Source organism: Hyla sarda, chromosome 10, assembly GCF_029499605.1.
Source record: "Hyla sarda isolate aHylSar1 chromosome 10, aHylSar1.hap1, whole genome shotgun sequence".
Classification (NCBI taxonomy): domain Eukaryota; kingdom Metazoa; phylum Chordata; class Amphibia; order Anura; family Hylidae; genus Hyla; species Hyla sarda.
The window spans coordinates 19,622,601-19,636,617 of NC_079198.1; the positions used below are offsets into that span (position 1 = coordinate 19,622,601).

Genomic DNA, 14,017 nt, shown 5'->3' on the forward strand with positions numbered 1-14,017 from the left:
CTGTTAGGGAGACCTCTAGTGGTCATTTTTCAAAGTGGAAAATTAAATAGAAAGAAGCATATTTTTAAATAATATGCTATTGGGAAGTTATTCTGCATACATTAATCTATAATATATCAAACGTTTTTTTTTTTTTTATGAAAGGTACCCTTTTAGTCTGGAACATGGCTTATCAACCAAATCAGACACACCCTACAGTGTAGTTACATGAGTACAGGGCAGGGTTCTGGATAGGTGTATGAAATCCTAAGGCTAGGTTCACACTGCAAAATTGCGGCCTGCGACAACTGAATCAGTCACTGCCAGGACTGTGCCTACAATGCCGCCCACATAGATGCCAATTGTATTCCAAGCAGATTCCTGCAAAATTATTTACAAGATCGTTCTTTCAGCAGTGGAATTGCAGCAGCGAAGCAAAATCACATTGCCAGCCAATAGAATTCTGCTGCTCGGAAACTCCATAATGTGAACACAGCCCAAGGCTAGGTTTACAATACGGAATTTCCAGCCAGAATTCCGCTCAGGAATTTAGGTTGGAAATTCTGCTGCAGCAGAATCTCATTGCAGGCGGAATATGCTCCTCATACATTGCCGTCTATGGGGACGGCAATGTCCGTGCAGTCCTGGCCACATGCCGGAAATTCTGTAGTGTGAATCCAGCCTTAGCGTGCTGCCTTATAAAAGATACTGATTCTCCTTGTGAAATCCAGTTCCCACTGTGATGTGGATTGTGCCTACACTGTATATTCATGAAATCTGTGAATCTGTGATAGCAGATTCTACTGTCTATCTGATGGACCTTCTAAAATCATCCTCATTGGTCTATATTTGAGAGACTATATTGTGAACTATCATTTAGTCCTACAAATCCTATTTATTCTTTTTACCTAAAATACAATGATTCTTTATATGTATTTACTATGTTTATTTTTTTATTATTTTTTTTTACATTCCTGTACAGTGATCCCTCAACTTACAATGGTTTCAACATACAATGGTCTTTTCTGGACTATTGTAACTTGAAACCAGACTCAACATACAGTGTACAGACAGTCCAGATCTGTGAAATATGTCATTGGCTGGAAGAACCGACCAATCAGAATGGACATTTCACTGGTAAAACCCCTGTATTACTGAAGTGTATGCACTGACTGGTGTCTGGTAGCGCCCCCTACAGTACAGAGTGGTGAGGGCGGCTCCATGTTACTTTTTTAGGACATTGGCCCTTATCTACTAAGAGTGTTGTGTAGGTTTCTTTGTGGGTTTTAATTCCCTACAATTTATTTTCCACGGTATTTACTAAGGTTTCCCTACATTTTCCACTTTTCCTACACTTTGCTTTTTTTATCCACATGCTCTGATCTGTCGGGTTTTCCTCAGCTCAAATCCACCACATTTTATGTGGAAACCTTAGTAAATATGTTGGGTTTTTGTGAAAATGTCAGGAACACGCCCCTTTTCGGGGAGACCACGTCCCCTTTTCCCGGCGACCATGCCTCTTTTTCGGGTTTTCTTAGCAAAATGGAGAGTTAGTCGGGGTTTTTTTTTTTTTTCAATTCTGGCGCAAAATCTGGCGCAGACAGAATTTCTGGCGCAATGCGACAGAATCTGGCGCCCAACCCGACAAAACATGTCGGGTTTGCAATAGTAAATGAGGGCCAGTGTGTGTTCTGTACAGGACCCTGAAGAAGCTCCTGTCCTCTACATAGACAGTGATTTACAGCTCCCAGAAGATCTTTCTTACTTTTATACGTAAGGATTTGCTTTATCTATATTAGTTATCTACTTATTTTTCTTTAATTCTCACTTTTTCCTATTTTTTGGATGACATTTTGGTGGCTTCAGAACCAATTACCAGGTTTCCATAGAGTTATGGTTTCAACATACAATGGACGTCCTGGAACCAATTAATATTGTAACTTGAGGGACCACTGTATATGGTTCTTTCCTCCATACCACATCCATGCATCTGACTTCATATGCTTCTCTCTCAGGTTTGATGGACCGCCTGCATATAAACCACCACCACCATCTTTGAAGCTGCAGACAGAACAGGTAAAATATACCTCCTGCTTTACAAATACACTCTAGGTCTGTGTTTCCCAACCAGGGTGCCTCCAGCTGTGGCAAAATTACAACTCCCAGCATGCCCGGACAGCCAAAGGCTGTCCGGGCATGCTGGGAGTTGTAGTTTTGCCACAGCTGGAGGCACAATGGTAGGGAATCACTGCTCTAGGTACTTGCCTTTTAACAATAATCCTCTCTCCTATTAATCCCCATCCCATATGGTGCGGTGGGAGTCACTTCCTAGGAGGACGTCTGTGTCCTCCTGTAGAACATGTGCTTTCCAGTAAACAAATGCTTTCCTCATAGGTGATATTATTTATTAGATTAAAGGGGTTATCCAGGAAAAAACTTTTTTTTTTTTTTTTATATATACTGTATATATATCAACTGGCTCCAGAAAGTTAAACAGATTTGTAAATTACTTCTATTAAAAAATCTTAATCCTTTCAGTACTTATGAGCTTCTGAAGTTTAGGTTGTTCTTTTCTGTCTAAGTGCTCTCTGATGATACGTGTCTCGGGAACCGCCCAGTTTAGAAGAGGTTTGCTATGGGAATTTGCTTCTAAACTGGGCGGTTCCCGAGACACGTGTCATCAGAGAGCACTTAGACAGAAAAGAACAACCTTAACTTCAGAAGCTCATAAGTACTGAAAGGATTAAGATTTTTTAATAGAAATAATTTACAAATCTGTTTAACTTTCTGGAACCAGTTGATATATAAAAAAAAGTTTTTTCCTGGAATACCCCTTTAATATTACTGAAATATTATTTCTATGCCATGTTGTCTTTTGCTGTTTACCTCTCAGGGTGCATTCACACGGCCGTCTGTCCCCGTTTTTTTTTTTTTTTTATCCCCGTTTCGGTTCCGTTCTTGCAGGCTGTGTAAACGGATAAAAAAAAAACGGTTTAAAAAAACATCCGTTAACATCCGTTTGTACCCGTCTGCACTCATTTCCTTTTTTTTTTTTTGACGGCAGAAAAAAAGGCACATGCAGTATTTTTTTTCTTCAGTCAAAAAAACGAAAGAAAAATACGGATACAGTAAATTTAACACTGAAGTCTGCATCCGTTTTTTCAATCCGTTTTTTGATCCGTTTTTACTTCTGAGCATGCTCAGAGCAAAAAAAAAAACATATATTTTTTTTGGTTTATTAACTGAACAATAACGGAGACAAACGGATAAAATCCGCGTGCATCCGTTATTGTCTGGGTTTTTTTAAGTATGTTTTTATTTTTGACGGGAAAAGAACAGGACGGGTATAGACGGCCGTGTGAACGCAGCCTAACTCTCAAGTTGGGGAAAAAGAAATAAGTAAATAAATAAATAAATAAATAAAATACATAAATAAAAACTATTTAATTAATAAAATGGAGAAAATGAAATAAGCAAATACATAGATAAAATATATGAATAAAAAACTAAAAACAATTTAATGAATAAAATAATAATATAACTATATAACTATATACCGTATTTTTCGTCCTATAGGACGCACCGGTGTATAAGACCCACCCAATTTATAGGTGCAAAATCTAAAAAAATAAAGATTTTGAACCCAAAAGTGGTCTTCAACCTGCGGACCTCCAGATGTTGCAAAACTACAACTCCCAGCATGCCCGGACAGCCGTTGGCTGTCCGGGCATGCTGGGAGTTGTAGTTTTGCAACATCTGGAGGTCCGCAGATTGAAGACCACTGCATAGGAGGTAATACTCACGTGTCCCCGCCGCTCCGGACCCGTCACCGCTGCCCTGGATGTCGCTCCATCGCTGTCTCCGTGTCCCCGTCACTCTGGAACATCTCTGCTGCCGACCGGGTATCCTCGCTCTCCGTCGCCGCCATCACGTCGTTACGCACGCCGACGCACGCCGACGCACGTACGCGACGACGTGATGACGAGGAAGGAGAGCGCCGGCCATACAGGGGATCCCTGAACGGAGAAGACACCGAGGAGGCAGGTAAGGTCCCTCCCGGTGTCCTGTAAGCACTAACCCGGCTATTCAGTCGGGCTGTTCGGGACCGCCGCGGTGAAATCGCGGCGGTTCCGAACAGCCCGACTGAACAGCCGGGTTAGTGTCACTTTCCCTTCAGATGCGGCGGTCAGCTTTGATCGCCGCGTCTGAAGGGTTAATACAGGGCATCACCATGATCGATCATGTCCTGTATTAGCCGCGGGTCCCGGCTGCAGGGACCGCCGCGATAGGGGTATATTCGCCGTATAAGACGCACAGTTTTGGGGAAGAAAAAGTGCGTCTTATACGGCGAAAAATACGGTAACTATATAACTATATATATGTAATATATATATATATATATATATATATATATATATATATATATATATATATATATCATAATTTTTGGTAATCTATCTTCAGGCAGATCTGAATATATTAAGGCAAAGGGGAAAGCGGGAGGCGCCCGTGTACATTAAATAGTTCCGGTCCTACCAAAATGGTGGGTTTGTCTATATCATATAAATATATAATATAAATAATATAATTTATATGAGGTGAACTGGGGTGTTGCAATAATGCTACAGGGTCTGGTGGTATTAACCCTTACTTGTCGTGATGCCAGGGTGGGTTTGCTTAGTATTAGAGATCCTAACATTAGAGAACAGATCCTAGTATTAGAGAACAAGTGCAAGAGCGTGAATTTAGAGACTGCAGCCCCTTATATATCAGGGGGGCTGGACTAATCCCATTGGTTGCAAAGCATGTAGATCCTGATCACATGGCATTAACACATGACCCAGGAAGGTCCTAAATATCTGTACAACCATTATAACCTATCACATGACCTAGGAAGGTCCTTTACATTTAAATTACCTCTATATACATTAAATAATATACAGTAACACATTTATGTGAGGCGAACGAGGGGTAAGCCCTGCAGGAGAGCCCTGTGGAAATGGGGGGACTCTAGCTGAGGGGACTTTAGACAGGGACATGACAAGGTCATGTACCGGGACATCACACACACACACACACACACACACACACACACACACACACACACACATATATATATATATATATATATATATATATATATATATATATATATATAAATATAATATTCCAAAAGCACAGGGCGGCACTAAAGCGATCCAGTGAAAAAATTTGGGTGAATAAAACAATTTTTTCGCTGTAGTGCTGCCCTGTCTTTTTGGAATTGTACAGTTTAGGACTTAGTGGTCGAATCTCTGATAGGACTGAGCACCCGCTTGGATCCCGGGATTGAAATCCCACACAGTGCCACTGTTTTCTCTGTATTATATTATATAAAATAGATGGTGCTCCATACTGAATACATGAAGGCTTAGCTGAGCATTCACACGTATATGGGGGTGGGGATCAGAAGAAATAACTGTCAGGTGAACATGCTATCTTATATGTATTGCTACTAGAGATGAGCGAATTTACAGTAAATTCGATTCGTCACGAACTTCTCGGCTTGGCAGTTGATGTCTTTTCCTGCATAAATTAGTTCAGCTTTCAGGTGCTCCGGTGGGCTGGAAAAGGTGGATACAGTCCTAGGAGACTCTTTCCTAGGACTGTATCCACCTTTTCCAGCCCACCGGAGCACCTGAAGGCTGAACTAATTTATGCAGGATAAGTCATCAACTGCTGAGCCGAGAAGTTCGTGACGAATCGAATTTACTGTAAATTCGCTCATCTCTAATTGCTACCTTTAGAACAGCGGTCGGATGGTTAATCAACAGCTATTTCTCCCCTCCCCATACCCATGCACACTCAGTTAGACAAAGCTTGCATATATTTTCAATAGAAGAGGTGGATTAAAGTGACCAAACCTCTTATGGGGTGTGCACCCATGGCAAAATAAAGAAAGGGAAGATCAAAGAAATTACATTTTCAATACTGATCCTTGGAAAACTTTTTTTTTTAAATCAACTGGTGCCAGAAAGTTAAACAGATTTGTAAATTACTTCTATTAAGAAATCTTAATCCTTCCAGTACTTATTAGCTGCTGAATAGTACAGAGGTAATGGTTTTCTTTTTGGAACACAGAGCTTCTCTGCTGACATCATAACCACAGTGCTCTCTGCTGACATCTCTGTCCATTTTAGGAACTGTCCAGAGCAGCATATGTTTCCTATGGGGATTTTCTCCTACTCTGGACAGTTCTTAAAATGGACAGAGATGTCAGCAGAGAGCACTGTGTTCCAAAAAGAAAAGAATTTCCTCTGTAGTATTCAGCAGCTAATAAGTACTGGAAGGATTAAGATTTTTTTTAATAGAAGTAATTTACAAATCTGTTTAACTTTCTGGCACCAGTTGGCTTAAAAAATGTTTTTTTCCCCCACAGGAGTACCCCTTTAATCCTCTGCTATAGATATCTGGCAGAGGCTTATTCCCATCTTTCCCTTTCGGCTGAGCCTGTATTTTATTTTATTTATTTATTTATTTTATTTATTTACATAGCGCCTACAGACTCCGCAGCGCTTACAATTATGGGCTACCATCCAATACATGGGAATGTATTGGATGGTAGGAGGAATATCTTTTGTTGTATTACTATTGAAGGTGTATGGTCACCTTATCTAGTAGCAGACGCACAAGCAATGGCTGCTGTTGGGGGGAAAGTTGTGACCCCCTATATGCATTTGATCAGTAGTCTCCAAGCTGTGGACCTCCAGATGTTGCAAAACTACATACTGTACACCTTGCGCTGCTCCAGACCAGTTTATCCGCCATAAATGTTAAAGGGGTATTCCAGGCAAAAACATATATATATATATATATATATATATATATATATATATATATATATAATATATATATATATATATATATATATATAATATATATATCAACTGGCTCCGGAAAATTAAACAGATTTGTAAATGACTTCTATTAAAAAATCTTAATCCTTCCAATAGTTATTAGCTTCTGAAGTTGAGTTGCTGTTTTCTGTCTAACTGCTTTCTGATGACTCACGTCCCGGGAGCTGTGCAGCTCCTATGGGGATATTCTCCCATCATGCACAGCTCCCGGGACGTGACATCATCATTGAGCAGTTAGACAGAAAACTTCAGAAGCTAATAACTATTGGAAGGATTAAGATTTTTTTAATAGAAGTAATTTACAAATCTGTTTAACTTTCCGGAGCCAGTTGATATATATAAAAAAAAGTTTTTGCCTGGAATACCCCTTTAAGGATTTCCAGCGCTGTTGCTTGCCATGATATGTACATTGTTCTAGTAATTCCGCCAAGAAGGAACAATAATATGACTGCTTCAGTGTTTGTGCTCTACAATATCTCAAGGTTATTCTCCAGCTTTAGCGCCAACATGAATGGTGTTTTTTTTGTTTTTGTTTTTTTTTTTTGTCTTTTTTTCTTTTGATACTACTCAAGGTTACCCAGTGCCTTTTGTTACTTTTTCTAAATACAATTTGCTTTCCTGTTGCTGTTGGGTTCATACATCAAGGTTAAAGAGGTACTCCGGTCTAAAACTATTTTTCTCAAATCAACTGGTGCCAGAAAGTTAAACTGATTTGTAAATTACTTCTATTTAAAAATCTTAATCCTTCCAGTACTTATCAGCTGCTGTATACTACAGAGGAAGTACTTTTCTTTTTGAATTTCTTTTCGGTCTGACCACAGTGCTCTCTGCTGACACCTCTGTCCATGTCAGGAACTGTCCAGAGCAGGAGAGGTTTGCTATGAGAATTTGCTCCTACTCTTGAAAGTTCCTGACACAGACAGAGGTGTCAGCAGAGAGCAATGTGGTCAGACTGAAAAGAAATACAACTTCCTGTGGAGCATACAGCAGCTGATAAGTACTGGAAGGATTGAGATTTTTTTTTAAGAGAAGTAATTTACAAATCTGTTTAACTTTTTGGCACCAGTTAATTGGAAAAAAAAAATGTTTTCCACCGGAGTAACCCTTTAAAGTCAACGAAACAGCAGACTGAGCCTAATGTAAGCGCAGTCTGTAGTTTCTTGTTAGCAGCCGGCTGGCCACACACAATAGCTGAGCTTCGGGTCAATCCTGTTGATTTTAGCAGGACTGGCCGACTATATAATGCAGTGGTCTTCAAACTGTGGAACTGCAGATATTGCAAAACTACAACTCCCAGCATGCCCGGACAGCCAACGGCTGTCCGGGCATGCTGGGAGTTGTAGTTTTGCAACATCTGAAGGTCCACAGTTTGGAGACCACTGAGCTAATGAATATAGGGGGTCCAAACTTTCTCCCGACAGCAGACATAGTACTAGATAAAGCACCGTTGGCTGTCCGGGCATGCTGGGAGTTGTAGTTTTGCAACATCTGGAGGTCCACAGTTTGAAGACCACTGAGCTAATGCATATAGGAGGTCCAAACTTTTTCTCCCGACAGCAGACATAGTACTAGATAAGGTGACCATACACCTTCAATATTAATCCAACAAAAGATATTCCTCCTACCATCCAATACAGGCTCATCCGAAAGGGGAAGATGGGAATAAGCCGCTGCCAGATATAGCACAGGGTTAACGGGGTACTCCGGTGAATTATTATTATTATTATTTTATTTATTTTTTCATATCAACTGGCTTCAGAAAGTTATACAGATTTGTAAATTACTTCTATTAAAAAAAAAAAAAATCTTAATCCTTCCAGTACTTATCAGCTGCTGCTGTTGTATAGTTCTTTTCAGTCTGACCACAGTGCTCTCTGCTGACACCTCTGTCCGTGTCAGGATCTGTCCAGAGAAAGAACAAATCCCCGTAGCAAACCTCTCCTGCTCTGGACAGTTCCTGACACGGACAGAGGTGTCAGCAGAGAGCACTGTGAGCATACTGGAAAGAACTACACAACTTCCTGTGGAGCATACAGCAGCTGAGAAGTTCTGGAAGGATTAAGATTTTTAAATAGAAGTCATTTACAAATCTGTATACCTTTCTGGCACCAGTTGATTTGTAAAAAGATAGTTTTTCACTGGAGTATCCCTTCAACCCCCTTGATGATAAAAGGATCAGTATTAAAGGGGTACTCCGGTGGAAAACTATCTTTATATATATATTTTTTTTCAAATCAACTGGTGCCAGAAAGTTAATGATGATAAAAGGATCAGTATTTAAAATATAATTTCCTAGATCTTCCCATTCTTTATTTTGCCATGGGGGTACACAGTGCAAATGTGAACAGAGCCTTTATGTTCTCATTATAGATGAGCGAACTTACAGTAAATTGGATTCGTCACAAACTTCTCAGCTCGGCGGTTGCTGACTTTTCCTGCATAAATTAGTTCAGCTTTCCGGTGCTCTGGTTGGCTGGAAAAGGTGGATACAGTCCTAGGAAAGAGTCTCCTAGGACTGTATCCACCTTTTCCAGCCTACGGGAGCACCGGAAAGCTGAACTAATTTATGCAGGAAAAGTCATCAACTGCCGAGCCGAGAAGTTCGTGACGAATCGAATTTACTGTAAGTTCGCTCATCTCTACTTCTTGTGTCTATGATTTGGTTGGCTGAAGCAGGGGAACATATGTGGGCCTATGCTCTGACACAATAGCAAGGCCTATACCCTACACAAGGTTTCCCTTCGGCTGTCCAGGCATATTGGGAGTTGTAGTTTTGCATCAGTTAAAGGCACCCTGGTGATCCGAGGGGGATGAAATGGTACAAGTGAGGATCAGAGGGGGAATAAAATGGGCACAGGGGGTATGAAGGGTGTGATGAAGAGGCACAGGGGGTGATGAAATAGCATAGGGGGTAGCAGATACATTTGTAAGGCTGATATTGGATACTGGTATCACGTTGTGCGTTGGCATCGCGCAACGTGATACGCGCAATTGGTGGTACGGTGTGTCCCCACACTATGCATGTTTAAAGTGTACCTGTCGTCAACAATTTTTTTTAATAAAATGTAGATAATACCGTTATATGTATATTTGAAATATACATTGATAAAAAATTGTGTATATTTTTGGGCGAAAAAATGCTGTCCCTGCAGCTATTGCCTGTGTGTCTCTACGAGGAGTCCAAATACAGGAAGTGAGGGCAGGACAAGCAGCGTTCTGTGCAGACTCCTGGCTTGTCAATCATCCTGATGTATGAGCCAGGAGCATGTTATAGAGCCTCAGTGCACACTGCCCTGGTTTTCCTTGGTTCGCAGATCCCTGCTTGTCCACCCTCACTTCCTGTATTTGAACTCCTCATAGAGACACAAAGACAATAGCTGCAGGGACAAAAATATACACATTTTTGAACCAATGTATATTACAAATATACATATAATAGTATTATCTACATTATATAAAAAGTTTTTTGTTGACGACAGGTACACTTTAAAAAGGGTGTCGCCAACATGGAAAGTTTGGAAAGCTCTGGTCTAGCTGATCTGAACATCCATGTGTAAGGAAGGATGGGGAGAGAGAGCTGTTGACCGAAATAACATCTGACCGCTATAGTAAGGATATGGAGGCCTCAAAGCTGATAAGGGAGCAGATCACTTGCCCCTGATGTTTTATCAGGATTGTGCGTTGGTCCAAAAAATAGACTACAGCTAAATAGACTGAGCTACGGTACGACAAGTATGGATGTTGCTGTGTCGCCTGGTGTGGAGGAGGGGTCTACCGCACTCCAGCAGACATGGCCGTCACTTCCTTCTGCTGATTAATGGGGGTCTGATGACCGGGACCTACTCTGAACATAGATTGATAGCCTGTCCTTAGGATAGACCATTAGTGTAAAATCCTGTAATACCATTGGCCATGTACCTGTTCTAAATAGTTTGAAGTAGGTGCCTTTAATCATTCCCTCTGATGGGCCCAATCCACCATGATAACAGCTGCCGGCATCGGAGATGACATCTGAAGCACATCGGGCAATATGTACACATTTTCTTCAGTCAGCAGTGATCATTTTGTCTCTCTAGACGTCTAGATTATCAGTGTAGACGGTAATGATAGGTCATTTTGGCTGTCCGGTCTTTCCCATAAATAGACTGAACAAACACAAGTGAATGATTGGTCAATTAGAGTTAAAGCTGGATGCAATACTGAGCGTTACATTTCGGGTTTAAAATATCCACCCGTCTGATGTACGACATTGCCGGCACAGGCTCAAAACTGGACTGCACTTTTCGTCTAGGAGAAAACTGGGTTAACCAAAAAAGTTATGGCTGCACTACCAGAGAACCAGAAGAAGGTTTACAGCTCTATCCAAAAGGTCTGGCTGAGGGCAACCCAATCGGAAGAGGACTTTGGAGCAGATCATTTGCTACTTTGGGGGTCTGTCCCATTTTAGGGGTTAATTAATAAATACTTACTATGCCTCATTGATGATGGACCTATGATGCAGTTTAAAGGGGTACTCCACCCCTAGACATCTTGTCCCCTATCCAAAGGATAGGGGATAAGATGTCTGATCGCGGACATCCTGCCACTGGGGACCCCCGCGATCTTGGCTGCAGGACCCCAGACATCCGGTGCATGGAGTGAATTGTGCTCCGTGCCGGATGACTGGCGATGCAGGGCGGAGGCTCATGACATCACATCCATGATCACATCCCCTCAATGCAAGTCTATGGGAGGGGGCGTGCCGCGCGCTATTAGCCAAGAGTCCCAGCTGTTACTAGGTACTGGGCCATACCCGCTATGATGTGGGGCCACACCGTGGCCCCACGTTATAGAAAGGGAGAGGACTCGGGACATACTGGTACGTTCTGGGTAATCAAGGGGTTAAATAGAAGTAGTTTACAAATCTGTTTAACTTTCTGGCACCAGTTGATTTAAATAAATAAATAAATAAATTTAAAAAAAGTATTCCACCTTGTTACTACTACTGTAGGCAGGAATTAATTCACGCAACTCTCTGTTTTCAGTCTGGGAGGATTCACGTTTCTTTAGTGATATCAGCCGAAAAGAATTTAGTGGGTTGGGTTTTATTTTGTTTCTCATGCCGGGAAGTCCAAAGTCCAAAACGGTTATGATACACAATTGCTTCGTAAATATGTGCGGCCAACAGGCTGATACTAAGGTTAGTGAGGTTATCATAGTATCACAAAACACTTTGGCCCAACTCACCGGTGCGTTGTCCATAAAGTAGTGTCTATAAAGTGTGAAACAGCAGTGTCATAGGACATTTTTAAATTGTTGATATTTTCTAATTTTCCTTTGAGGGTCTTTTCACACGGCAGAATTTCCGCCTCAAGTTAAAGGGGTACTCTGGTGGAAAACATTATTATTTTTTTTAAATCAACTGGTGCCAGAAAGTAAAACAGATTTCGGGGGAACCCACAGAATCCCTATTAATGAACCCTAGAGATAATTCCTATTTTGGATCTTCTTCTAATGCTGGAGGATTCTGCACCTTCATCCCTTACATTACAGGAACTGTGTAATCCTGAATTAAAGGGGTACCCCAGTGAAAAACATTTTTTTTTAAATCTACTGGTGCCAGAAAGTTAAACAGATTTGTAAATTACTCCTATTAAAAAATAATTACCCTTCCTTTACGTTTTAGCAGCTGTATGCCACAGAGGAAATTCTTTTCTTTTTGAATTTCTTTTTTTTTTGTCTTGTCCACAGTGCTCTCTGCTGACACCTGATGCCTGTATCAGGAACTGTCCAGAGCAGGAGAAAATCCCCATTGCAAACCTATGCTGCTCTGGACAGTTCCTGACACGGACAGAGGTGTCAGCAGAGAGCACTTTGGACAAGACAAAAGAAGAAATTCAAAAAGGAAAAGAATTTCCTCTGTAGCATACAGCTGCTAAAAAGTACTGGAAGGGTAAAGGTTTTTTTTATTAGAAGTCATTTACAAATCTGTTTCACTTTCTGGCACCAGTTGATTTAAAAAAAAAAAAAAAAATCCACCGGAGTACCCCTTTAAGATTCTCTAGGTGTGGATTATAGGGGTTGTTTGTATGCACTTATAGGGTTTATAATAGGATATGTCCAATTGGGATCACCCGATTAAAGTTATTTAGATTTTCAGTCACTATAAAGTCGGTGTTCCCATACCGGTGAGTTGTAAAGAACAAACAATTGTAATATTGTCTTGTTTGTTTGGTTTTTTTCAGCCTTCCACACAAGAGTCTCTACTGAAGAGCCCTGCACCCCAACATGAAATTACATACGATGAGGAAATGGTAATAAATACAAGTCTCCAATATCCATTTATAATTTAGTCTGTGATTTCAACATGTCTGAATAGAAAGGTGAAGATGGTGCAGATAAAAGGAAGGACAGAATTAGAGATGAGCGAAGTTACAGTGATTCAATTCGTCACGAACCTTGCAGCTTGCCGGTTGCGGACTTTATCCTGCATAAATTAGTTCAGCTTTCAGGTGCTCCGGTGGCTGGAGACTCTCCTAGGACTGTATCCACCTTTTTCAACCCACCGGTGCACCTGAAAGCTGAACTCATTTATGCAGGATAAAGTCCGCAACCGGCAAGCCGCGAGGTTCGTGACGAATTGAATCACTGTAACTTTGTTCATCTCTAGATAGAATGCAAGGGTGGATATATACATGGGTTGTTGGATAAAGGGGTATATGTATGAATGAGTTAAAGGATATTCCAGTAAAAAAAAATTATAATTTTTTTTCATATCAACTGGCTTCAGAAAGTAAGGCTGGGTTCACATCACGTTTTCTCCCATACGGGAGCGCATACGGCAGGGGGGAGCTAAAACCTCACGCTCCCGTATGTAATTCATTTCAATGAGCCGGCCGGAGTTAAACGTTCGGTCCGGTCGGCTCATTTTTGCGCCGTATTCGCTTTTTCCCCGGACATAAAACTGTGGTCAACCACGGTTTTAGGTCCGGTTGTAAAAGCACATACAGTGCAAAAATGAGCCGACCGGACCGAACGTTTCACTCCGGCCGGCTCATTGAAATGAATTACATACGGGAGCGCATAGAAAGGCATACGGGAGCGTGAGGTTTTAGCTCCCCCTGCCGTATGCGCTCCCATATGGGAGAAAACGTGATGTAGCC

At 41.2% G+C, this 14,017-nt stretch overlaps 1 protein-coding gene across 1 annotated transcript in view; it reads left to right on the forward strand.

The window, feature by feature from the left end:
* The window catches only part of NECTIN2 (nectin cell adhesion molecule 2), a 97,279-nt gene that overhangs the window by 80,536 nt on the left and 2,726 nt on the right, over nt 1–14,017 (forward strand). The window contains exons 7-8 of the mRNA XM_056542413.1: nt 1,995–2,055; nt 13,100–13,168. Coding sequence (XP_056398388.1) covers nt 1,995–2,055; nt 13,100–13,168 — 130 coding nt within the window. The remainder of the gene's footprint in view (nt 1–1,994; nt 2,056–13,099; nt 13,169–14,017) is intronic.